Source organism: Mchenga conophoros, linkage group LG10, assembly GCF_057382185.1.
Source record: "Mchenga conophoros isolate Kocher_MC1m ecotype Shallow Benthic linkage group LG10, M_conophoros_male_GT1.1, whole genome shotgun sequence".
Classification (NCBI taxonomy): Eukaryota; Metazoa; Chordata; class Actinopteri; order Cichliformes; family Cichlidae; genus Mchenga; species Mchenga conophoros.
Genome location: NC_140535.1, coordinates 4,916,191 through 4,943,838, shown reverse-complemented (window position 1 = coordinate 4,943,838; position 27,648 = coordinate 4,916,191). Strand labels below are relative to the sequence as shown.

Below are 27,648 nucleotides of genomic sequence, written 5' to 3'. Positions count from 1 at the left end.
CTCAGCTGCTGATAAACTGCTGCTCCAACATACAACACTGTAAAAAAATGAGAGATGCCACCACAGAGTCATAGAAGGTCTTTAAAAGCGCTCCCTGGACTCCAAATGACCTCAGCAGCCACAGCAGGTAGCGTCTGCTCTGACCCTTCCTGTAAAGTTCATCGGTGTTGTGGCTCCAGTCCAGTTTATTATTCAGGTGACCACCCAGGTACCTATCCACTCCCTGGATGTTCACCGGTGTCAGTGTGGTGGGTCTGCGTCTCCGGAAGTCCACCACCAACTCCTTCGTTTTCCCGGCGTTGATCAGCAGGTGGTTCTGCTGACACCAGTCTACAAAGTCCAGAGTCCACTGTCTGTACTCTGAGTCCTCCTCACCTGTGATGAGGCCGACTATGGCAGAGTCGTCAGAGAACTTCAGTAGGTGGCAGCGTGGGGAGTTGATGGAGAAGTCTGCAGTGTAGAGGGTGAAGAGGAACGGTGCCAGCACAGTTCCCTGTGGGGCCCCCGTACTGCAGACCAGCATATCAGAGACACAGCTATGTGACCTCACATACTGTGGACGTTCTGTGAGGTAGTCCAGTATCCAGTGGGACATGTGGTGGTCCACTCCCGATAGCTCCAGCTTGTCTCTCAGAAGTTGTGGCTGCGGTAGTAGTTAGTCCAGTGTAGCAATCTTCCACACTGAAGCTTTACACGCCAGTTGAGGAACGTTTGTCAATGACATTATTGACAGATACACATATATGTTGGTCATTCATTGATGATATAAGACCCCTGTATTTAACCTCTATATTTAACTTGCTCTTTTTTGCTTATTTCCCAGCGGATATGTAACTTTGACTTGTGTGTAACATGTAGCTTGAGTCATGATTCACAGCTGGTTGCAGAGGAACTATAAGTCTACAGGCTTCAAAGGTAGCTGGAAATCACAGGAGCATGTACTTCCCCATGCTTGTTACTTACTACCCTACAGCACAAAATAATTTAAGTGTGAGGTTGAGGGATTTATTGATGCCAGTACCACATCGTATATTTCAGACAAAAACTCTATAAACCATTCAGTTTGTAACTCTGTGCCAGAAGGGAAGAAGGGGATCACAGAGGTCCGGGTTCATGCTTAGCTTAGCGTCAGACACAGTGCTGCAGATTTCTCAGCTGCCCCTTCATCCAACCATAATCCTTTTTGTCATCCAAAAGGTGTTTGGAGGTTGTTTTTTTATTTTTCTCAATTTTCAGTTGTTTCGCTTCTATTAGACATTAAAGGTGGAAAAAAGAGGAGCGAGGAGAAAGAGAGAGTGGGAAAATACAGGATGTATCACAGTCCTGGGTTATTCTCACCCAGCATTTTGAGTTTCTTGTCTTTTGGTTCTTTGAGTCTTTTTTATTTATTAGGTTCTCTGTGTATTTTATATTTCTTTGCCCAGTATGATTATATCCTGTGTTTATTCTGTATTTCTAGTCTTGGTTTGCCTTTGTGATTCCTCCCCAGTCAGTCTTCATATGCATCTGTCTGTTCCCACAGTCCAGGGGTGTCCAACTCCAGGCCTCAAGGGCCGGTGTCCTGCAGGTTTTAGACGTGTCCTTGCTCCTTGATTTAAATGGCTAAATGACCTCCTCAACATGTCTTGAAGTTTTCCAGAGGCCTGGTAATGAACTAATCATTTGATTCAGGTGTGCTGACCCAGGAGGATTTCTAAAACCTGCAGGACACTGACCTTGATGCCTGGAGTTGGACACCCCTGTCCTACTCAGTCTGCGTTCTTCCTGTTTTGCTTTGATAGGCTGTGTCCCAATTCAGGGTCTGCACGCTTGAAGTACGCATTTTAAGTGCGATTACGTCACCGCCACGCGACGACGGCTGTCCCAATCCGAAGTGTACTTCAAATGCATACTCCAAATGCGCCGTCGATTTCCCCAAATATCAAGCGTGGTGCGGTGCACGCTTCATGGTCCCATATATCCCACAATTCATAGCGCGGCGGTGGGTGTGGATAATTTTGCCGCAAAATACGGCAGAAGGGAGCGGCCGAAGAGTGAACTGTCAAAGTACTGAATATGATGTCACTTATTTATGTGCGAATGTTTAATAATGAAGAACATTAAAACATTACTATTGGCCACATGTCGGCAAAGTTGTGTGACATTAGTGATGTTTGTACTTTCAGCGTTAACTTGGTTTTAAAGCCTATATATATATATCATAATAATCTGACAATACTATAATATTGGCCATATTATATTTGCATTACCACAGTGGGATGACTTTAGTCTCATGAACAACTAATTGTTATTTACTGACTAATCTTGAAATGACTGTTCAGCACAGAAATGAAGCCCAACAATCATGTTTTACGGTCCCGTGGTCTCAGCCTCAGATACTCAACTAATCAAAGTGATGTCATGACGAAAATGCATGACTAACAAAACATTTGTTTCTCCTTCATTTCTGTCAAACAAAGCTGTATGTAACGTTACTCGCAGTTAGTATCATGGTTGCTAGGCAACCTGAACAGCGCGACGAAGGCTAGACCGTCCCATTTCACAAGCCTCTCACTAATGACAGGATGGGACAGGAAAGAAACCAACAAGGTAGATTTAAATGTCATTCTGCTTTTGGTTATCCAACTTCTGGGCTATCTAGTACGCATAAAGCTTTTAAAGTAAAACTTGATATTGCATTTGTAAAAGCTCTTGTGTCCAAATTAAAAATGGAAACAAACATTTTTTGCATGTCTTATCATTTGATTCCAGAATACTTTGGTACACAGAGTTTATTCTAGTCAACTCAGTGACTGTAAGATATCATCACGCAAAACTGTGGCTAAACAAAACAGGCCCAAATCAACAATCTCCACCACCATGCTTACAGATAGTACCGATGTGCTGTGTGTAGTTTTCTTCTTGGCATTGTGTATTATGGCTGAACATCATTACTTTGGTCCTGCCTGTCAAAAGGAAATTGTTGCAGAAGTCTTATGGTTTGTACAGATTTGCAATACTCTTTTTTTTTCTTTTTTTTTTAACCTGCAATGCTGTTTGTGACAAACACCATTAGAGAACACACCATCAGCTGCACTTGTCAATTTTTTTATTTCTATTTCTAACAAGGATTTCTATGTAAATAAGAGTTTTTGCATTCATATTAGTTCAAATGTCTATTTTCTCTTATTCTGATTGCAAAGACTTGCAGAGAAAAGCTAAAAACCCATATTCTGACTGAATAAGGTTAGGGTACTATCTTCAAAGTGTTAAATAACTTTTCAACAGCAAATGAGGAGACTTGTTTTAGTCTTAACCTATAATTCCTCTGAAAAATAAGGAAGGCTCCACACTACGTCAGAAAAACTGAAAAATGTGATCAGGCTTTTAATGGTAATAGTACTGCCTTTACCCCTGTAAACTCTGTCTTCTTCAAAAACAGTGCACTAAAGCAGTTTTGATGTAATGTGATGCAAGTGGGAATGTGAATTATAAACCTGACTTAACTTCAAGCAACTAAAATGAACCTTTGGCCACAGATACGTCTGTCTGTATACTCATGTAAGTTTTCTCATATACTTTTTTTCCTTTAACCTCCTAAGACCCGAACTCTTCCACGGCATGCAATTTTAATTTCTCTTTGATATTTGGGCATATTGGGGCCCGATGAATGTAAAAACAAAGAATTAGCAGATTTTTTTTTACCTTATTTTTGTTTTTATGAAAAATCAGAGCCACATATGAGGATATTCGTTAAAATTTTTGATAGAACAGTAGCAGTATAATGTCCTCGTAAGTGGATATCAGGCCCTTGTAGAGCAAAATTTAGTATTTTGGTCTAAATAACCCAAAATGTGATGTCCACATATGTGGACGCCAGGTCCTAGGAGGTTAATGATCTGTACACGTAGTTATAGAAATAAATAAAAATATTTGCATGAGTCATGGGTGTCTTAAAACTAAAGCTGTTGGACATAAAATACAAACTTTTCTGAATTTCTCAACAACGAATTTTTATGGTGTGAGAAGGCAGTTACAAAAATAAGTGCTGGAGCAGTATTATCTATCTATCTATAATCTAATGCACAACAGGAAGTGACAATACTGTTAGAAAACAGCAGCGAGTTCAAAAGTTTAACGATGTGAAAGACAAGCGCTCAGCCTTCTCACAAGCTAAAATGCTGCTGGATTGTAAAACTTACTTCGTCATTGAAGCCTTGTTTAATTACAGGCACAAGGCACACTCGCCTCTGAGTAAATCTCTTAATAAATAATCAGTTTCATCAATTATTGAAGAATTCTGCTGCTATGTTATGAAAGCTGTCATGTACAAGCGTGACATGAGAAAACACTAGCCTGTTGTTTTGGTTCATTATTTATCCACTGAGCATAGAGTAAGGGGTTTTAGTTCTGCAATGCAAAGGTATCAAATATTTTCATGTCTAATGCCTAAAACCTTAAGTCTCCTAATCTTAAAGGGTTATCTTTGAGAAGAGCGTAGTCAAAAAGTCACGTTAAATTCTGCTCAAAGATGCGGACGTGTTTAGCTGCTCAGTTAAAAAAAGGAGGTATTTCCTCTCTAACTTTCATGCTAGCTTTTGACCATCTATTACTTCTACCTTTTCATCTAACTTAGACACCTCCATACACAACTCTTGATGGCTGGTAGATGCACCTATGGCATGAATGTGAAAGTTCTGGATTCACAAGTTTTTCAGAAAACTTGACCTCTGACCTTGACTGTTAGCTCAAGGTCACTAAGTTTTAAACTCATCTGAGATTATATGCACCTATGTTATGAATTTCAAAATTCTACATGGCCTACGATTTATTGTATTCACAAACTCGGCTACCCATGCTGCCCGCCTGCCCGGCAAGGTGACACAACGTTGGCCTTTTACGACTGAGAGGTGACAATGAGTCTGTTGCAAGTCAATTTAAGAAGTTGTTGTGCTGAATATCACCACAACAACAACACAGCACAGACTGTACAAGTAGGTGAGTGATAGAGCAAACAGTAATGAACCCGATCATAACTTTACTTCTTGAAGAAGACGTTGTCCTCTTCCCAGAACCATGTGTAGGTTAGGTTGCGAGGGTAGGCCTCTGCCTGGCAGGTGAAGAAGGCGTCCTGTGAGATGTTCACTGTAATGTTCTCCGGTGGTGATATAATAAACGGAGGGCCTGGTGGGGAAACACACAGAATCAGTTAAACAAACACAAGGCTAAATATTTTCATTGGCAGCTCTAATAAACACTTATCATGTATGATATTTTGCTTGACAGGACATCTGTTTTTCTAGAATGAAAAGGCAACTCTGCTCTCAAAGCTAAATTCTGATCATTCTGGTCACAGAAATCAGTCTAACCTTTAGAAGGTCCAAATGTGACTGGTCACTTTCAAAACACTGATGATGCAGCCAGCTGCTGACGGGTTCAGTTCAGAGAATCTTAAAAAAGCCAACTGGACCTTTTAGGTTAGTGTAGCTGTTTCATCTTTCACCCGAGAGGCTTCTTCAGTCCTTCAAACAAATCATAGGGAGTCCCGGGTATTTAACCCCTAGTGTGGGTTGTTCTCTTTGGAGTTACTCCTGAGGTTCACTGACCCACTGAACATGTAAGATGAGCCAGTGGTGGGTCATTACCATCACCAGGGCTAAAGGGTGAAGCGACTGTAGGACCTTGCCCTACCCCATCATGTGACCTTTTGAGGTCACATGAGGCAAGGTAGGAATTAGGATTTAAGCGCCTGGGAAGGGATGTCAAGACTGCACTGGCAACCATGGACCTGCTCGATGGATGAGCAATTCAGTCAACATTTGGGAATCTCTTTGCTCGCCCTAGAACTCATTTTTTGTTTTTCTCTCACCCTCCCATAATTCTTGGTTTTCCACAGTTTGAAAATTTTAAATCCACAGATCAACTGCAGTTGCAGTTTCGCTATCTATTTCCCTACTTTCATAAACCTCCAGAGTTTGTCTGACAGCACCATTCCCAGTTCCCCATTACACTTGCGTATCGTTAATCTTTTTTGTTCTGTGAATAAATCTTTTGAACCTCTTAACTGTGGTCTGAGTCTGCTCCCTGGTTCTGGTAAATGCAAAAATATGACAATTTGTTGTCTTGATTCTTGCTTAATTATCCAGGTAGGTAAATCCCAAAAGGTTGATTCTGTTCATTCTGGACGTTCTCAGTGGGAGAAACGTTTCAGTGGGTTTTCATCAGTGGTTGTTGATCAATGGTCGTGACAATTTATATATTAATGATCAAGGAACTGACCTCACAGCCCTTTGTTCATTCAGTGGGTTGGTTTCAGTCATTATGCAATTGTAGTGTTTATAAAGTTGGGGAAACCTGCAGTCAGCTGAGACTGAAGAAGTCACTTGGATAAGTGATGATTTCTTCGCTTTCCACGCTAGGTCCAGATAGAAAGAATCAACCTTTTGGGATGACACGTTGTTACTTTTTGCAAAGTTAAATTAGACGATTTTGCTATTAAGAGTTACTTCTGTTGTGTGCATATGGCTGTATTTGGCTCATGACTGCGTGCAGTTTGATATTGAAAACATAAAAACTGGAGAATTCTAAGGGAAGTTTTGAAGCACTTCCATCCCAGTCCTGATACACGCAGTTAGACATGTTTTCTACAGACTGAGTAACTTTTTGTTGTTGGATATAGAAAAGTTTCTTTCTCCTTAAGGAGTGTACAGTTGGTCTTGTCTTTGTTAAATATACCTCTAATGTGTAAGCCTTTTTTTAAGGTTCAAAGAAAAACGGTCTGGGAAGCACGGTTTGGGTTGTTAGTTCATCAGAAATACTTTCTCACTGTGGCTGGACAAACTGTCCTCTTCTGAATTCTCACACCAGACAGTGGGAGAAACATTCATGCGACTTAATGAATTAGGCAGGTTCAATTTGTGACCAAAAACAGTTCACCTTGTTCTGCTCCTCGTGAAAATTAATTGGTGTGGCAACAGCCGCAATGCATTTTCAAGGAAGCTACCAGTAAAATGCTGAAATTAATACAAACTAATGTGTCAACTCAAATCTGTTCCCAGCTGACTTTTTAATGTCACGAGACCCTCATCAAGGACATTTCACATCTGAAAATTCCATTCCTGTCCACTGAATTGTGAGTTGTCGTGCCGAAATGTAGAAATAGGCATTTATGTAATGATGATTTAACATGTGCATCAGACACATTAAAGACTTAAGGATTGACCAAGGCTGCAGTTACAGTTTTTTAAACTGGCACTTAAAACCACAAAGCATGAATCATATATCATATGTCTACAGAACAAATATTGATTATGTAGGAATTAGTTGGCATGCGCTGGTTTGGGGTCACATTGGGACATTTCTGGCCGTAGACTCTAATGCATGGATTAACACCACCACCTCTACTCTGAACTCTTAATGTCACTGCAGACCTCAGAGCCATGTCACATACTTATTTTGCACTCAGTGAAGGATTATGCAAATTTATTGAGTGATCCTTGCTGTGCCAGATGGATCCTCGTTGCAAGCATGGTGTCACGGTTTGCGGGGCAAGCCGTGTGGAGTTGTAGAAAAGGACCCAAAAGGCGGCAGCTCTGGTGCAGGTGAATATTTATTTACAACGGTGGGCACAAAACAGCACTGGTGGAAAAACAAGAAACCGGAAACCTAAACTGGGTAAGCTAATAACACAAACCAGAAACGAGGATGCAGGGAGGTCCGGGGAAATACACAAGAGACGCAGGGAGACCGAGGGGAAACAACACAGACGAACCAGCAACTACCATAACAGAAGACACAACTTAAATACACCCAGAGAACACAGGGAGATTACACACAGGTGGGGAACACAGGTGACACTGATAAACATAACGAGACAGGGCAGGAGTGAACACAACATTACGCATACTGACGAGAGACTGTCAAAGTAAAACAGGAAGTACACAGAGGTTCAGACAGGAGGAGAGAGAGCACGGGGAGAACACAGACATAACAGGCTGGGGGAAACATGGAATAAACACAAAGAGAGACGAGAGCTCATAAATACACAGAGGGGCACAAGGGGGTAAGAGTCACAAAGGGAAAAAACACTTAGGGAACACCACAACAGGACACCTCAGAAAACCTGGCCTAAATAAGGAGCGAAAATACAAGGAACCAAGAATACTGGGCCAACATGGCCCAGGACCATGACAGTACCCCCCCACCCCCCCCCAGACAGCCCAACAAGAAACAAAACAGCCAGAAAAAACAGAAAACAACCCGACCAGGGCGGGCGGCGGGGGTCCAGGACGGAGGGCCCGAGGCAAAACAAAACAGGAGCAACAGAAGGCCAAAAGACAAAAAGAAAAGCACACCAAAGCACAGGAAAACAGACCAAAACCAAAAAAAGACCAATAAAACAAAACACACCATAGCCCAAGGAAAACGGAGTCCAAAACAGAAGAGTTCAGGGGACCGACCGTGCGGACGGCAACGGCGGCGACGTGGATACAGTTCGGGAGGCCGGCCGTGCGGACGGCAACGGCGAAGGAGACCACGGAGCAGTTCAGGGGGCCGACCCCGACGGCGGTGACGTCCAGCAGGTGGCCCGGAAAATGGCCGGCGATATCGAGGTGCAGAACGAGGCTTGGGCGGCGGCATAACAGCCGCAGGACCAGGCGTGGCAGAAGCAGAGGCCGCAGGACCAGGCGGAGCAGAAGCAGAGGCCGCAGGACCAGGCGGAGCAGAAGCAGAGGCCGCAGGACCAGGCGAGGATGAAGACTCTGATGAGGCCGGACCAGGCGAGGATGAAGACTCTGATGAGGCCGGACCAGGCGAAGCACAGGCTGAAGCTGGACCAGGCGAGGACGAAGACTCGGATGAAGCTGGACCAGGCGACGACGAGGCGGCCGCAGGTGGCGGCTTGACAGGCTCCTCGGGCCCTCCAGCTGACGCGGCGTGAGGCTGAACGGGCCCCTCGGACCCTCCAGCGGGGACAGGAGGCTGAACGGGCCCCTCGGACCCTCCAGCCGACGAGGCATGAGGCTGGTGTGGTTCTCCGGAACCACCAGCTGACGAGGAAGGCTGCTGGACGGGCTCCTCGGGCCCCCCAGCTGAAACAGGAGACAAAGGCCGGAGCGGTCCCTCGGACCCTCCAGCGGAGACACGAGACGAAGGCCGGAGCGGTCCCTCAGACCCTCCAGCGGAGATACGAGACGAAGGCTGGACGGGCCCCTTGGACCCTCCAGCCGAAGCCATCACAAAGCCAGCAGGCATGGAGTCCACTGGCAGACATGAAGGAAATGGGTGCTGTGCTGAGCACTGGCCCTGCTCAGACAGCACTGACACGGGGCACTTCCCAGGTGGCTGCTTAAACTCCAGGGGTCCAGAATCAGCTGAGGACTGGGACCTAGCCTCTGGGGAAGCCCTGGAGCGGCAAACAGTGCCAATGGTGGCTGAACCATGAAAAGCACCTTGAGTAGGACTTAGGCTTTCTCCCTGCATGGAGTGAACGAGTGGAACCGGTAATGCTGGAGCCAGAGCTACTGGGGCCTGCGCTACAGCTACTGGGGCCTGCGCTACGGGCGGCACTGGAGCTACTGGGGCCTGCGCTACGGGCGGCACTGGAGCTACTGGGGCCTGCGCTACGGGCGGCACTGGAGCTACTGGGGCCTGCGCTACGGGCGGCACTGGAGCTACTGGGGCCTGCGCTGAGGGTGGCACTGGAGACTGAGCTGAGGGTGGCACTGGAGACTGAGCTCAGGGTGGCACTGGCTGCGGGGGAGCTAACTGGGCTGAGAGTGGCTGCGGGGGAGCTAACTGAGCTGAGAGTGGCTGCGGGGGAGCTAACTGAGCTGAGAGTGGCTGCGGGGGAGCTAACTGAGCTGAGAGTGGCTGCGGGGGAGGTGATATGCTGTTCACAAAGTCATCTGCCGCACAGAACACCGCCCCTGAATGAACAGTCATACAGTCCGCAAATGGAAAACAGTCCTCACTCACCACAGCCAGCGAATTAGAAGTCCGAACGTCCAGCTGTGGGGTGGTGCGCTTGCGGCGCGATCGGCGTTTCCTCCCCGCAGACGGCTCCGACGGGCCGGGCAAGATCGCATCCGGCGAGTCGGGCAGCGAGGCAGGAGTGGCTGAGAGAAGGTGGGGTGTGTGCCGGAGAAAAGCCTGCATGGTCGGAGGAAGTGAATTTAGTAGCCATGGCAGGCCGGAAAAGAGCAGTTGTAGCCGACCTTCCACGGCGCGGCGAAGCTCGTACGGAGGATTCTCCAGCCACAGCCCGAGGAGGATCTCCACATTGTAGCCGATGTCATCCTGGAGCTCCTCGGACGGATTGACTGCTGCTGGGTCCATGGTGGCTGGTTCGTTCTGTCACGGTTTGCGGGGCAAGCCGTGTAGAGTTGTAGAAAAGGACCCAAAAGGCGGCAGCTCTGGTGCAGGTGAATATTTATTTACAACGGTGGGCACAAAACAGCACTGGTGGAAAAACAAGAAACCGGAAACCTAAACTGGGTAAGCTAATAACACAAACCAGAAACGAGGATGCAGGGAGGTCCGGGGAAATACACAAGAGACGCAGGGAGACCGAGGGGAAACAACACAGACGAACCAGCAACTACCATAACAGAAGACACAACTTAAATACACCCAGAGAACACAGGGAGATTACACACAGGTGGGGAACACAGGTGACACTGATAAACATAACGAGACAGGGCAGGAGTGAACACAACATTACGCATACTGACGAGAGACTGTCAAAGTAAAACAGGAAGTACACAGAGGTTCAGACAGGAGGAGAGAGAGCACGGGGAGAACACAGACATAACAGGCTGGGGGAAACATGGAATAAACACAAAGAGAGACGAGAGCTCATAAATACACAGAGGGGCACAAGGGGGTAAGAGTCACAAAGGGAAAAACACTTAGGGAACACCACAACAGGACACCTCAGAAAACATGGCCTAAATAAGGAGCGAAAATACAAGGAACCAAGAATACTGGGCCAACATGGCCCAGGACCATGACACATGGATGTAGTCACACTGTGATTTGCAATCATTTCCTCCCTCTGACCATAACCAGATCTATAATCACACTGTTTTATCTGCAAATACAGTATTTACTGCTTTCTGCTAGATAGTAGTAGTAGTGGTGTGGAGTAGGTAGTAGGATTTGTTATTTATTATTATGAGTCCTTAAAAATGTGGCAATATTACTCAAAACAAGATGTGATGTAAATGTAAAAAGTCTGGGGTCATTTAATGTAGAAGACCTCATTTAAATATGTCGACTTTGTCTGAAGTGACAAAAAGCTGAAGGCAACTGAATTGAATGCTGAAGAGAATTTTCTCTTTAAATAACTACATAGAGACAAAGAATTTACTAAAGGTTAATGGAGTAATGAAAGAAACTTGCCAGCAGTCCCACGTGAGCACCTTTATTTGCTGATGAGCCACAATACGCAGGGCTAATTATGTTTTTTATTCATGCAAAACAAAACAGCTAATTGACATAGTTTCCCAATGAACTGGAAATCTGTCACAAAGAATCAGAATAATGGAGTTTATTTTGTGTTTATGAGGGATTGTAAAACCTGCAGTAAAACTACTTCTTCATTATTGTAGTTATTATTATATACCTATATACCTTACAACATGAAACGCCTCAAGGCGACTGTTCATGTGATTTGACATTATAAAAATGAAACTGAATTAAATTATTTATTTTCTCTAGAAAAGAGAAGCTGACACATGAACCGACCTGTAGTTTGGCAGAATTACTTTACACATCATTATTCTTAGTAAAACATGTATTTTTATTTCAGCTGAAAAATTATTCATGTATTATTTGTTCACTTCACATGCACTGTAAGGACTCTTTCAACCATTTCTATTGGATCTGTAAGCTTCAGCAGTATGAGCTATTGCTTGCTGGAAAATACTATTTATTGTTTATATGTAACTTTACGTTTAGTAACACATTCATAGTATAATGCAGCATAATGCAATCATAATAATAGTATATTAATTTCATTTGATAGGTGCGCTTTATATTGCAAAGAGTACAGACAGTGGCTGACAGAGCTGAAGAAACAGAACAGTACCTTGCCAGCAAATTAACCCTTCTCTTTGAAATCCCTGTAATATGAAAACCCTAAAATCAACCTACTAATATTACACAGACCATCAAATACAGACAAAGGAGACCCCACCCCACCCCAGCATCTACACTATAACAGCTGCTTTGGAATAACCTTTGACTTTCTCCTAATGATGCACGTATACACACACACTTATGAATGAATTTCCACTTTGTTCATAACTTGGCTTCATACAAGGATGGACTTTAAAGAATATCACCAACATGCGCACACACACGCAAACACACAGACACACTCAGAGCCAGTGTCGCAACTTAAAACTGCTAGTCTCATATGTTAGTTCTGATCTGTAGCCCACAGCCTGATCCTTTAACAGGCACAGCATTTCCATCTGCCAGGCCCTTAGCAGGACAACCACGATTAGGCCTGTGCTGGCTCACTGTGTTGTTGGTGTTTGAGTGGGGGTGTGTGAGTGAGTGTCTGTTTGTGTGGGTGCCAACACGCCCTATTTGGAACCAGCTGAGTGCTGGAGATTTGTTGGCACAGGAGTCTTTTAGCTGATCTGCTGCTCAGTGGCTTTCCAGGAGGGCTTCTATTAATCCATCTCTACCATAAATTATACAGGATGGGTCAAACAATCACTCGGCCCGTGTTTTGGTGCTTAGTCACAAAGAGAAACGTGATCTCTGTGAACATTGTGCCTGCCTGTTTTGTGATAAATAAAAACTACTAACAACCACCATATGAGGTGAGAAAACCCATTTCATCCAACAGATTTGATGAACGCATGAGGTCAGTAAAAAATATTAAAAACAAGATAACATAATGTTGTCTGTTAGCCACTCATTTCCATCTGTAAAGTCACACTCAGAGGAGTTAATCTGAACAATTACAGAAGTCAGGGTCCTTTTCTGATGTTTTAGAAACCACAAACATACCTTCATCAGTTAGCATATAATTGTTACTATTTCATACCATAAAATTTATTCAGGAACAAAAAATTCTATAATGTAAAACACATATATTCAGTTGTTCAGTTAGTCATAAGGGGTCATCATAGCAGATAGTTCTGCATATTTGATTTTGCAAACTTTTTATGCAGAGTCTGCCAATTCAGAAACTAAGAATTCTATAAAGTTTAGAAAAGTCATTATAGTTGTTCATTAAATGAACTTGAATGTCTATACAACCTTTCATGAGAAATACACAACAATTGTTGTAACGTAACATAGTGCACTTGATAAAAAAAGTCTAACGGTAACCAAGATCTAGTTTCTCATAGGGGCCCATGAGAAACTTATCAGTAATATCCTGTTCACTGTTCAATATTTGTGCTTTTTCTTTGTCCTTTTCTTTGTTCAGATAATTTGTTACACAAAACCATCTGGGATCTTCGGGTCCAAAGTAGGACTGTCACAAGAACGCTGTATTGGTGAGAGCTGTGTCAATAATGCACAAATCATAATATCATAGTAACTGTGAAATAATTCTATTTGTATGTTTTGTACAGTTATGTTTACAGATCTCTGACCACACCTGTGCACTTATATGTTGATCTATAAGTCAAAAAAAGAAAAATAAACACCTTAAAGAAAGATTTGCATAAAGGTAGTAACACTCAGAATAAGTATGATGTTTTTTAACATTTTGGGGACCAGGTACATTAGCCTCTGACATCAGAAGTAGGAAATTAGAGTTCATCCACTCATTCATGCCTTTAGTGCCTTTAAGATGATTTGGGTCATCTATTCAATTCAATTCAATTCAATTTTATTTATATAGCGCCAAATCACAACAAAAGTCGCCTCCAGGCGCTTCATAGAAAAACCCAACAATCATATGACCCCTATGAGCAAGCACTTTGGCGACAGTGGGAAGGAAAAACTCCCTTTTAACAGGAAGAAACCTCCGGCAGAACCAGGGGCGGTCATCTGCCGCGACCGGTTGGGGTGAGATCTGGCTTCATAGATAAATAATGATGCGTATCATCAGCATAACAATGAAAACATATGCAGTGATTTCTGTTAATATTGCCTAAGGGTAGTATAATGTAAAAAGTATTGGTCCAACTATAGAACCCTGTGGAACTCCACGACTGAGTTTAGTATATGAAGAAGACACTTACATGCACAAATTTGAATCTTATCAGGTAGATACAATTCAAGCCACTGCAGCACAATTCATTTAATATCAACAGTGTGTTCTCTATAGTAAAATATTGGGATCAATGACACTGAACATTCAGAGCACAGAGATGACTTCACCGTCAGAGGCTATAAGGGAACTAAGAGGTTCCCTTATAAGGGAACTAAGAGGTTCCCTTATGATTTGAATTCCGATTTGAATTCCAGTCTTATCAAATCTATGCTATCCCTATCCAGCAGTTTCAAATATACTTTAGTGTTTTTTGGTCCCTGGAATACATTTTACTACAGTCGCTGGGGTCTCTAGTGGGGGAAAAATCAACTGGAAAGGTAAACGAGTTGTTGGTGTAGTAGGGCCTATGCCATCAACAGGTTACTCACAAGCCAAGTATACTGGCTCATATATAGGCTGTTAATGATATAGGTTTAGCTATGTGGGAAGTGAACTAGAACAGCATGAAGCCAAGGCCTCCAGTAATATTATGAAGAATCCTGGAGTAGTTCAACATGCACAATAAGCAAATATGCAGGACTACCTCCATTTCTTTCCAACATATGGCTAAAAGTAGAAACATCATTTTTCAGAGTGATGCTGGAAAGCTAGTTTATGCATTTATTACTTTGAGACTGAACTAGTATAATTTCGTATTAGATTGTTCTAAAGGATCCCTGAAAACTCTTCAACTGACCCAGAATTCTGCAGCAAGAGAACCAATTGGGACATTGTAACTTCTGTTTAGTTGCTTCTTGTTAAATCCAGAATTGGATTTAAAACGCATACAAAATCTTCAATAATCAGTCATATCGTCACATCATCATAGTGCCTTATTATCCTAACAGAATACTTTGGCTTACTTGTTGTTCCCAGAGTTTTTAAAAGTAGAATGGGAAGCAAAGCCTTCAGCATGAGGTCGCTCTACTGCAGAACCAGCTCCCAATTTGGATTAGAGAGGCACGCTCTCTCTACTTTTAAGATTAGGCTTAAAACCTTCCTTTTTGATAAAGCATATAGTTAGGGCTGGACCAGGTGAATCTGAATCCTCCTTTAGTTACTCTGCAATAGGTCTAGGCTGTTGGGGGCTTCCTATGTTGCAATAAGCATTTCTTCTTCACTCATTTTCTTCACTCCTTGTGTGTGTAGTCAATGAAAATGGTTCAATTAGAGATCAAGTTTCAATTTCCTCAGTTCAGTAGTGGTCAGATCATGTCCATTCAACTGTTGGGAAGTGATCTTTAACTTATATGACCTGGGATGCTGTGGTTAGAGTGTTATTATTTTTCCTCTTTGGTCAGACAAATCACCTCTGAAGTTGCTGCAAAGTCACACATTTAAAGGATATTTACTTTTCATTTCCAGAAGAAAAATACCAGCGACATTGAGAAGTGACGTGTGTATGATGGAAGACATCAGAGACAATTACTGATTCCTTTGGTTTATATTTGATGATTTTGTGGTGGAGCCTGGACTGAGACAGACGAATTGCTTTAGATACAGAAGTTGACATTTAATTTAGAGCATGAGTCAAAAAAAAGCATCCACTCATTCTTATTTCTTTATCTTAGCTCACATGCTCCTGATGTACCATGTACTTGTAAGACGTCCCTGAACTAATTTAAGCATTGTCTTTCTAGTCTCACTCCTAAACACACTGCTGCATCATACACTATTTAAATTCTGCTCAGCCTGGTGTGTTCATATGAAAGTGATAGCATGCTTGAGGGAGCAGCCAGCTGCTATCAAAAAGGTTGTGACTGTTTTACACCAGGCAGAAGACCGATTTAGATGAACACATTTTAAATTAGGGCAAACTTTTACATTATTAGCAATGCTAGCAGCATGTCTCAGTGAATAGAAAAATGTCTGCTAATCCTGCAGCATGATACTGCTCAATTATCTCGGCAAAATGCAAATTTAGATGTCACTGTTTGACCTTAACATCAAAATACCTAAAACAGCTGTGAACTTTTAGGGCATGGGCGCGGGCCCTTGGTTGGGTTGGGTGGGAGGTCTGTGGTGTCTGTTACATAAACATTCACAACTGATACTTTCAGTCCTGTGGGTTGGAGAGAAGTCGTCTGTGGATGTATGTATGCTATAGTTCATGTTTGTGTTATGTCAGTGAGTTTGCACAAAAAGGTGGGCAGAAGACACGCTTTCCAAGTGCTCAGTATATATCAACAGTTGAGTATCAGGCGTATCATTACTCATGTTCTGCTTGCGTATTCAAGTTTCCAGCCATGGCTTTAAAAACCTACTTCGTCTAAATATTAAAGCCATATTGCAATGCAGGGATGCAGTTCTATTGGCCTATTGACCTTTGTAGCTAGCTACTAAAGCTAATTAGCTGAAAAAGTAGCAGACAGGACTGCATTAAGATCATATATGATTCTGTGATTGAAATAACTAACTGGGATCAGAAACACTGCCAGAAATCATTGTATGTGTTCTCGGTTTGGTGTGCCATCCATGAATATAGGGTTAAAGGTCTTTCGTGAAAAGAAGACCTTATATGTGAACATGATCCAGAAACTTGAACTTCAGAAACCAAACTCGATTAAAAATGGACTTAGGCAAAGTGAAAAACAGTTCTCTCGTCAGACAAATTGAAATGTAGAGTTTTTGTTGGAGAACATGCATGCCAAATGTCCTGAATAAAAGAGGAGAGGGACCATCCAGCTTGTTATCAGGGCTCAGTTCAAACGCCATGCATCGAGTACATGAAGAAACATGTGCATAAGTGAATTGAGCAACTTCCATAACTGCAAAGGCACCATCAATGCTGAAAAGTTTAGACAGGTTTTAGAGCAATATATACGCCCATCCAGATTACAGCTTTTCTGGGAGACCTCCTATATTTCTGCAAGACAATGCAAAACTATACTTCATCTATTACAGGAGCATGGATTTGTAGTGGAAGAGCCAGGGTACAAACTGACCTCCCCGTAGTCCGGACGTCTCACCAATTGAACGGTTTTTGTGCATCGTGAAATGAAAAATATGACAAAGATGACCCAGGAGTGTTGAGGAGTTAGAATCCTCTATCACGCAAGAATGGGGCAACATTCCTTTCCCAAAAGTCCAACAACTCGCCTCAGTTTCCAGATGTTTAGAGACCAGTGAAAACAAGAGGGGATGTGCCACAGTGATCTGATATGTTTTCACGTCAGCAAACTGAATTATGATATTATAATATTTGCATATTATCTGGTAACATGCTATTTACTTATGTGATTATTTCTGAAGCAACGTGTTAAACATAGTGAACCTAGAAATTCTCATCTTTCTTTAGTTGCTGCTCTCTCCAGTAGAATCTACACACATTGAAATGTATCAATATTCAAACACTGACGTGATCACAAACTCACAGTTAAAACACCAGCCTCTATAAAGTAATATCACTTTATCTTTAAAACCAGACAGAGAATTAAATTCAATAATAGATCTGTCTGCCCCAAAGTCATATTTTTAAATTCTCAACGTAATGTATTTGTGCTATGCCTCTGCATCTATGAGAGCAGAGCAGTTTTCTCCAGCAAAGCAGCCATAGACTGACCATCATTAAACCATGTGCTGCATTTCAAAGGCAGTAAAGGGAGCTGACGTGATTGGCCATTATGGGAGCCCATCCAAACTCCACCTGCTGATACCACATTTACCCCCACATACCCACAGAAATGGATTGATCCTGCTTCCCTGATGGAATGGTGCTATTTTTAGCAAAAGAAGTATATGTACCATAGTTTTCTGCGCGATGTGATGATCTACTAATATGCAGTGACAGGAGAAAACAACCCAGAATGACAATGAAATTGTGAAAGGATCAACATGGCAAGTATGTGTCATAAACAGCACTGAAAAGCAAAGCATGCAAGTGTTTAATATACCCAAATAGACACTCACTGTTAGCTCAGAAGGTATGCTGTTATCTGTCTGTTGCTGTGGGGGATGGTTTTGCATAGAAAATGGTGCAGAGGTTTAGGCTCTGAGATGAATGACCAACAAATTTGGCTGGTTTTGCAATGTGCTTAGTTTCTGTGTGTGACAGGTAACGGAGGGGGACGTGTGCTTTTGGACTGAAAGTGTCTCACAGTGTGACACTGATGTTTTCTCTCAAAAAAAAAAAGGAAAAATCACAAATCACAATCTTGCAGGAGCATATTCCCCACATCTGATACTGCCTAATAAATCCTGTTCTGACACTTCTCAGTGAACTTTTAAAATATGCTAGAGCTAACAGATGTTTGTCAGTGTGAAGTTGCAAGTTTTACTTCAATCTGGCTCTAAATTTATTGAAAAATGATTCATCACCAATGGCAAGTCCATCCTAACAATTTGGCTGAAAAGATACATTTGTGTAATAATTCTACAAACATCCTTATCATTTGTATTCTGATGGTGTGCTCGCTTTTGTCTTCCCAATACTGTAGGCACAGCTGATCCAATTTCCAGTGTTTTAGAGCTTCATGACCTGCTCTCTTGAGTCTAGTCAGGTTTGGTCTATGCTGAGAAAACTCATCGTTGTTTAGAATGTCCTGATATGTCACTTAGCTCTGAATCCATATTTCCCTACTGTGCTAGTTAGTCTTGAACTTGAAACTTGAATTAGCAGATGGACGAGCCACAAATCTACCTAAGTATAATCTAAATGTTGCTTTCCGGGGAGGACACGGCTCAAGCAAATCTGACCTTTTATGTAAATTGGTTACCACTGACACTAATCTACTTCAATGTTATACTGATGACTTTTACTTTTGGCTGCTCCCTTATTCCCAAAGAGTCGCTTCAGCAGGAAGCTCTGCGTGTGTGATTTGGATGATTTTCACACCACATGCCCTTCCTAACGCAACCCTAAATGGGATTTGGGTTTTCTTTAAAGACTAAATCAGGGATCTTTTTAGACAAATGTGTAAACCACTACACTATGGAGCCACAATGTTTCTAATATTTCCACATCCTAAAATGTTACCAAGTTTAACAATTATGACTGACTTTCATTTTGGTGTGAGATGTTTGGACTCGTCTATTTAAAAACATTCCCTGTAAAACTGTAAAATACAAAAAAAACATCTACTTTTCATAACTCCTAATGAAATCACCAAGGGAAGGACCACAGGACAGAATGAAGATGCAATATTGGAAATCCTTAAAATTCCTTACCTTGTACTAGCAGCCGTGTGGTGTGAATAGCCTCTCCCTGGGGGCTGAAGGCTCGACACATGTAGGCCCCCCGATCTTCCCGGGTGATGGATAGCACCGTCAAACTCCCATCGGACACCTGAGCGCACACACAAACATGTAACTTTAAACGTCAGTACTGAATAAAACCCAGAAGACAAATAGTTTTGTTGTAATGAGCCCCCTCCCTGAGCCTGGTTCTGCTGGAGGTTTCTTCCTGTTAAAAGGGAGTTTTTCCTTCCCACTGTCGCCAAAGTGCTTGCTCATAGGGGGTCATATGATTGTTGGGTTTTTCTCTGAAAGTACTATTGTAGGGTCTACCTTACAATATAAAGCGCCTTTAGGCGACTGTTGATGTCATTTGGTGCTATATCGCAGTACAGAAACAAGACAATCCTAAGTGTTAAAAGCAACTAATCAATCAAAGTCTTTGAATTTGGTTGTGAAAGTGCCAAGGAGTTAGACCCATTCGAGATCAAAAAGTAGCTTCCTTTGATTTTGACTCGGTCTGCTAGGTTTAAGTCCTTCGAGCAGTATGTTGTGTTATGCAGTGTGGCTGTTAAACATTTCCCTTTACAGCCAAACCTCTTATAGAAGCAAGTCTTGCTAATTGGCAACCATTTACAAATGCCTCCAAGCACTTACTTGAGCAGTTAATTTGAACTTCTATCTAAATTAACTTTAACTTCAGCGGTCACCAAGAACAAAAATAGAATCATGGGTTAATCCAAAAAATGAAACACTCTCTGAAAAAAATGATTTTTCCAGGTGAAAAGTCTTTTCTGAATGAGACCTGGCCAGAGGGCAGCAAGTTGTTTGTTATAACAAAAAATGCCTGCAATCAACATCATCTGCCAGGTAGTATGTCTACTTGCAGACCAATCCCTGTTATTTATTGCATGTTTGTTATTCCCATATCCCTGTATGATTCCTGTAATATCCAGGTTCCTGACCACATACAGCTTCATTTTATGTGCTTCCTTAGTTAGACATCTGAGGACCCACATGAAGACAGAAAATATCAGTGTGAAAGTTTTTTATTTGGGGCAGACACTCAATGACCTTAGCAATAACAGAACACCAAATAAAAGGGTCAGTAAATCAGACGCAATAACTGCAGAACCCATTTTTGGAAAATGACTTTATTTTTTCCAGATCGTCGCTGTCTTGCATAAAACCTACTGAATCGCTGACTTGAGTTGAGAGCATATCCTAATTTTTGGCACCCCTCCACCTGCTGGAAATCTAGGCAACCGCAACCATCCCTGGGAGTTTCATCTAACAGCCCATTTCCACAGTGGAAACCCAAACAACACCACATTACCACTTATTTTGTTAAATTAAAGCACTGCTCACCATCCAGATCTGTCTTCAGAGATTTTTCTCCTAAATCAGATCAGAGTGCAGCCACTCATATCAAAACCAAATTGTTATTCAGATTAAAATCTCTCCCACATCTTTGTGTTAGCACATGCTCATGGTTTACGGTTGTTATCAGTCTATAACAGCCCAAAGTATCGTGACTAACTTGGGAGAAAGCTGCTGCCTGAGAGAGGGACAAATTTATATGTATAACTCTCCTGTGAACAAAGCTCAGTCACCTAAATAATTGATCTAAACTGAGGGAGTCATTCCCGTTCTTCTTGCAGGATTCATTACTGTACAGCAACAAAACGATCACAAAAGGCTTCTTTTTAAATGAAAATAAAAGTTCTGTTACATTATGTGTGAATGGAATAATGGTTACTGAGAAAAACTCCCAGTGCTGGAACACACAGTGAATCTTATAATCTCTGATTGTTGAAAGTAGTAAGGAAACAAGGAGTCAAGCTGAGGAGTTGTCTGTTAATTGAATGTTGCCATTTCAAACGTAGATCTCTCAATCTAAAGACTGCGAACGCATTTATTCAACCTGAGAAGTTAAGTCACAACAGCCTGACCCGAGATGCTGTTACAGCTCAAAACATCTTTTAAGTGACCAATGTGAGACGTTCAAGGCAGCAACAGACTTTCACCAGAGAGGTCTTAAATGTTATTCCTCTCCAGCAGACCTGCAAGCCAGCACTAAGCTCCCTGCCATCCAACCTTTCTGATCATCTTTGCTTGTTGGGAAGCTTTTATTGCAGGCTAATGAGATGCCATCAACTTGAGTGACACTAGCTTCTCTTCTCACCATCTCTCAGCCAGTGTGCTCCATGCCCCCCTACACACAAACACTCACAGTGAAGAGAACATGTGGGAGAAAACCATAACGTCTGCAATATTCACTAGACTTCTGAATTCTGCTCTGATGATTAAGACTACAAGACTAGACATCTGTGGAAGTATCCCTTGGCATTTTTTCCTTGTTTATATATGATGCTAAGAAAACTGAGCTAAGTGAAAGACCCCACTCACTCAAAACTGGTAGAGACCAAATGTGGAGCTACAAAAACATTCAATATCAGATTGTACTAAAACTTGAAACTAAAAGATGGTGTAGCCCCGTATCAGCTAGTGGTGTAAAGAAGCAACAGTTTGCTAACAAGTAGACTTTTACATATTTAACTGTCGAGTCGGCACCTTGCTGGTAGACTTTGCATGATGAGGCCAGATGCTTCGTACAAACACAGTGGTCTCAGTGCCTGCAACTGTTAGTCTAAACATAGCATGACTATAGTAACATATTTAATAAACAGCTGATACGAATATAAAGTATTTACCTTATACTTGGCACTGCTGACCATGAGACTACCTTCCCGCAACCAGCTGACTGAGGGTTTGGGATTCCCAAAGGCTATACAGGTCAAAGTGATGCTCCCCCCCTCCTTGGCCTCCACGTACTGAGGTGGTGTATCTGTGAAAGTTGGGGGGGCTGAAGAGACAGAGCAGAGGTTGGAAAGGAAATATGAACAATAAAATTAATAAAGGTAGGAAACATACACAATAAAACAAAGAAAAACCTGCATAGCTGCTATTTTCTCTAGCTGCTACCTTCTTTTACAGAATGAATAGAAATAATCCATTGTGATGTGATAAAAGTCATATAAAATCAGTGGCTACCAGTGAACTTCGTGGTGAAAAGTCAGAAATCAAGACAGGGGAAAGTACTTTTTCATGGAACTGTTTAAAAACAATTTAAGAATTTCTAAGTTGTTGTTGGACAAAGATTGCCTGAGTAAATACAAAATGCAGATTTATTTCCATGTATTAAGGGAAAAAAATATGTAAATCTACCTGGTCTTATGTGAAAAAGTAATGGCACTAGCCACACACAGCCCTGATTACTGACAGATCTGTCGAATCACTTAAATACAAAGTGAAATAGGCTCTAAAGAGACTCAAGAACAAATGAGAAACAAAGTCGTTGACAGCACTGGGACACTAGCATGGAGATGCTTTGGAATGATCCTAAACAGGGTATTTTGTATTTATTTGGGTAATCTTCTTTAAGTTTTACAAATAAATAAATAAACTGCAACAAAGCTGACATTTTGTCATTACACAGTTAACTGAATTCAGAGATATAAACATACAGTTTTTAAAGCATAATATTTTTACAGTTAGAAATCCATTACTGCAGATTAAAGCGGGCAGACGGCAAAATAACTGTTCGTCTTTTCGGTCACTTTTTCCATATTTCTGTCTCCTTCAGCTTTTACAGTTTTACGGCTTCTGAACTTTTATAAGGATCCTTTAAAATCCTAATGCATTTGACCCTAATGACAAATATGAATTATATTTTTTGCTTTTTAAGTCCCAACTGAGTGCTTACCACAGCAAAAACAAGAACTGGGGAATGAACAGGAAGAGAAAAGAAACAACTAAAGACCTGCTGTACAAAGATCAGTACACATCAGAATTCTGCATTGTTAGCTGTCAGACTAAGGATTAGGGTTAGTTAAGTTGGGAAAAAATGTGATACTGTATTTCAGAGAAATCTGTTTACATTTAGTGGCGTTCTGATCTCTAAACCTCTGTTTTATCTCAGAATGCAGACCTCTTTACTTTTTGCAGACTTGAAGCAGACTGGGAGCAGCTTGACAATAGGAAGTTTTCTCCCAGATCTCCTAATACCTTATCATTAGGAGATGAATACATTTACAAAAAAACATCTAAATGTTAAAACTAGAAATGTCTCATTAGCAAACACATTTAGAGTCTCAAAACCCAATTAATGAAGTCCACAGAACTTACTGTAGAAGTCAGCAAATGAACTTGGACAAATTGGGACAAGGCTTGTGTATAAAAGTGTTCCTAGGAGAACAGTGACCCCGATAACTGTCAAAGACATTTGAAGGCACCAAACTTCTTGGATGTCTGATCAAACTGTGTATCCAAACTTGCCCTGAATGATGGCTCTAACAGAGCTTCAGAAGTCCTCCCAGGAGGATAAACATTTGAGAAGCACACCATAAATCCTGCCTTCAGGGCAAACGAAAACCAGGTTTGGCTTTAAGAAAAGTCTGATTGTCAATGAGGGGCCCACCCAAAGCCCAGGCCAAACCTTACACAACACGTATACTTGCTGTTGAGACTCGAATATAGCTTTTCACAGGTACTTACTGAGGATCGACCAAGACTTAAAAACAGAGAAGCTGTAATTGCTGTCATAGTTTCTAAATCTTATTTGGTAGACATACCAAGAAAGATAACACGCTCACACACTCATAAGAGTGCTATAAATGCATGAACAGTTTAAAAGTATTAATGCTTTCAGTTAAAAAGTGAGATGCAGATTTGACAGTTTCTGCAGTAACAATGATTTATTAAATTAAGTAAGTGTAGTGACAGTTGATAAATTAATATTTTAACACAGCTAAGCCATCTGAGCAAGATAAACTCTTAAAAAAAACCCTTCCTTTCAGAGTTTTGATAAGTGTGATTTTTGTTTTTTAAGAATTAAACATCAGTGTGCCTGACATGGTGCATTTGGTTAATACCATTTTTTAAAATCCTCTTTAGCTCCGTTGCTGGCTAGAATATAAGGAGGGATGATCATACAAGACAACTGGCACCATACTCCAACAGAAATACAGTTAAGCTGTGTTACAACTGCCCTGCCCCCACTGAACTCATGCCAATTACAGTCTATCCGAGTGCACATGTCAATATCGCTGTCAATGATTCAATGCAGATTTTGTTTGAGCATAATTCCTTTTTTGATATTCTCAATCTAATCACCTTAGGACTCAAGCTGATCTGCTTACATGTGTAATCTCTAGCATGTTATTCCATCTGCAGCTATGAGCCAGGCCATAGTGCTAATTCCACGTCTCACATTTTACCATGCCACACAGCTAAGACCGATTTTACAGTTATGGAAACGCAGACTTCCGACCTCATTATATAGCTGTATTTCCTTGTAACTAGTTGTCTTACTACTGGTTAAAATAAAGGGTGGATAAGACCAACTGTACTGCTATGGAAGACTGCTGGATACTGCAGCTGGCACTCAAAGTTGCTACCTAAGCTAGGTACACATGAATCTCATTGCCAGTGCTGTTATTTGCTCAACCTGTCAGTCGCTTTAATTTGGGCTTTACTTGTGTGTATGAAAATACAGTAATATACACTAGTACGTGAAAATAATATCACTTAAGGCAGCGGTCCCCAACAAATTCAGAAACATGTATTCAGATTGTTATTTAAAAATCATTTTTAGTTTTAAGCAATTTTTTTTGACACATTTCTAAAATATTTGTGTGTTCTTAGTTGTGTTTTTTGTTTGAGCAGTGGAGAAACAGAGCATTTACCCCATTACAACTTTTTCTGTTATTTCTGCAGGGGTGCTTTAGAGCATTAGTAAGAGGGAGGTAGTCACAGGTTAACCATGCTCTGCAATGCAGTCCAGCAGGATGCTGTTCAAATATCATTGTGGAGCGAAACAGGATGAAAGTCAACAAACTGTTTTTGTAAACAAATCCTACGACTGACAAGCAGTGAAATTTAAAGGCTGTAAGTTGCAAATCAATTTCAATATGCAATATAAATGGCACAGCAGTGTAATAAACTGTTTTACCTCTTCTTCCACCACTAACAATAACTAATTACTATAATAACTAATTGGTATACTGACTACAGTAGCTATCTATGAGTCAATTTTTAATGCTGCATTTTGTCTGAGTGGTTAGGACACTCCACTGGCCAGTAATCATGTGTGCATCTGCTTTTTGACAGGGAGGAGGAACAGTGACCCCTTCATTCTGTTTTCCTCAAGGACCTTAAGAAGTGCTGAAAAGCTTGTGCGAGGGTGCAAACTGGCACACAGACGAGAAAGGAAAAGACATGTCAAAACTAAGGAGGGACAAACAGGCAGAGATAAAGAAGAGCAAAAAAATAAGAAAGACTCCATTAGACAAAAAAATAGAGATACTGGGTCTGGCATGTAGCATGCACTGCAAAGTGCTGCTGCAGAATGGTGTGCTTTTTCAAGATGGAGGCATTGAAGACCAACCCTATAACATTTGAACCTTTTTTTATTTTATTTTTTTGGTATCACCTTATCTGCATTTGGGCTTCACCATGACTGAAAGGACCAAAGAGTGCAGGACTTTAAATCTTCTAATTGGAAAAAAGCCTTAATACAAGCAAGGTAATGTTTTTCCCTGCTAGGTAACCTAGAATTTCACTTAATCATTCAAGCAGAAACTTGCATACTTATTAAACTGAGTTTACCAACACTTCCCATCTTGCAGCTCATGTCTCATGTCTCCACTCATACACTCTTTCAGGAATGCCGATCTCAAGTGACAGAAGTTCACAGGAATGAAGGAGGCAATTTTACGGAACTTGTCTTTTTGCATCTCACCAGAAATCTAGAAACAGCACTTCTGTCTTAATGTGCCAGTCCTGCTGGCACTGAAGGCCACAGTGTGAAAACCAAAAACTACAGATGTTTGGCAGTGAGAGGTTGAGTGCAAACAGAAGAACTATAATTAGAAGTTCTGCTTCATCTAGATGGTCAGTATAGCACCAAGCCCCCCGAGTGTTCTTCATAAAGTTACTGGTCACACTTAAAACCCTTCTTCAATCAGCTTCACTGTCTAATTAAGTTTTTTTGGGTTGACTATGTGTCTTCTTAGTTGGATGGTCAGAAGATTTGCATTTACTATAAACCAGCGGTCCCCAAACTTTTTTGCACCACAGACCGATTTATGTCCGACTATTTTCACGGACAGGCCTTTAAGGTGTTGCAGATAAATGCAACAAAATAAAACCAGTACCGGCACCAACAAAAAGAAAATTTAATCATAATACACAGGAAAAGACCCAGGGAAACAGAGTTAATGATAAAAACGATAAAAAATAAAAACATAAATTTCACACGTGATCTTCAACTCTCGTGGCCCGGTGTCGGTCTGTGACTCGGGGGTTGGGGACCTCTGCTATAAACCAAAGAAAAGCTGTGCCTGTATTTGAGCCTGAGCCTCTAATGACAAAATCAAATGTTTTACTTAACCTCTGTATTGTGTTCATATTTTTGCTATTTAGCCAATATTAGCAGGTCTGATGGACCCACATTATTGCGTTACTAAATCAAACATCATAACAATTTATGTAAAAATACTTTACTTTTAAAGGCTAGCAATTCCTTAGCAGGTAGAGCAGGTCCCCTTCTAGTCAGAAGGTTGGTGGTTCAACCCCTGGCTGCTACAGCCATGCCTTAGTATCCTCGGGGAAGATACTGAACCCAAAGTTGCTGTCTGTTCAGTGCACGAGTGTGTCTGAATTTTAGATAGAAAGCACTTAAGCATATAAATAAAGTGCTTGGATGAATGATGTTGTTTAAAGCACTTTGACTGCTCAAGTGCAGCTGGGTTTTTCGAACAATATTTAATTTAAAGAAACAGAGATGATAAGAAAGGTATGGGTGGAGAAAAAAAAGGTTTTCCTGAAAAAATATAAATGAAGCAATGTTTCAGATCATTACTAATAAAACTAATATTACTTCTTTGATGTGAATTAGAAATGGACCCTAATTATGTCAGTGTATACCACTCAGCTACATTGAACAAATAAACTATTTGGGCCAATCTTCACATTTCCTATTTATTTTTCTTTATGCGTATTTACCTAACATATTTTAAGGTGGTGGAGAAGTGATGGTAACTAACTTTATTTACTAAGGAAAAAAGCTAAAAGTATCTCGCCCTATATGAAAAAGCAATTGTTTACTGTTTTTGCAGTGGCTTTGAGGCAGAGCTCTCAGGAGTGAGCATGAATTTCAGATCCTTTGGATTTGCATGGAAATGCTGTTCCACATCCTTTATATAGTACAT

The 27,648-nt window shown here is 41.4% G+C and overlaps 2 protein-coding genes across 4 annotated transcripts in view; both read right to left on the bottom strand.

Moving 5' to 3' along the window:
* Positions 1-27,648, bottom strand: part of igsf9bb (immunoglobulin superfamily, member 9Bb) — a 174,514-nt gene that overhangs the window by 70,438 nt on the left and 76,428 nt on the right. For all 3 annotated transcript variants that reach the window (XM_085288276.1, XM_085288277.1, XM_085288278.1), the window contains exons 4-6: positions 22,090-22,241; positions 19,370-19,487; positions 5,022-5,163 (exon numbers count right to left, since the gene is read on the bottom strand). In XM_085288276.1, the coding sequence (XP_085144402.1) occupies positions 5,022-5,163; positions 19,370-19,487; positions 22,090-22,241 (412 nt within the window). The remainder of the gene's footprint in view (positions 1-5,021; positions 5,164-19,369; positions 19,488-22,089; positions 22,242-27,648) is intronic.
* Positions 7,518-8,999, bottom strand: LOC146565261 (uncharacterized). Its single transcript, XM_085288279.1, has one exon. The coding sequence runs from the start codon at positions 8,997-8,999 to the stop codon at positions 8,049-8,051; it is 951 nt and encodes a 316-aa protein (XP_085144405.1). The 3' UTR covers positions 7,518-8,048.

Coding starts and splice junctions, on each gene's coding strand:
- LOC146565261 (XM_085288279.1), bottom strand. CDS start 8,999: ATGCCTCGTCGGCTGGAGGGTCCGAGGGGCCCGTTCAGCCTCCTGTCC.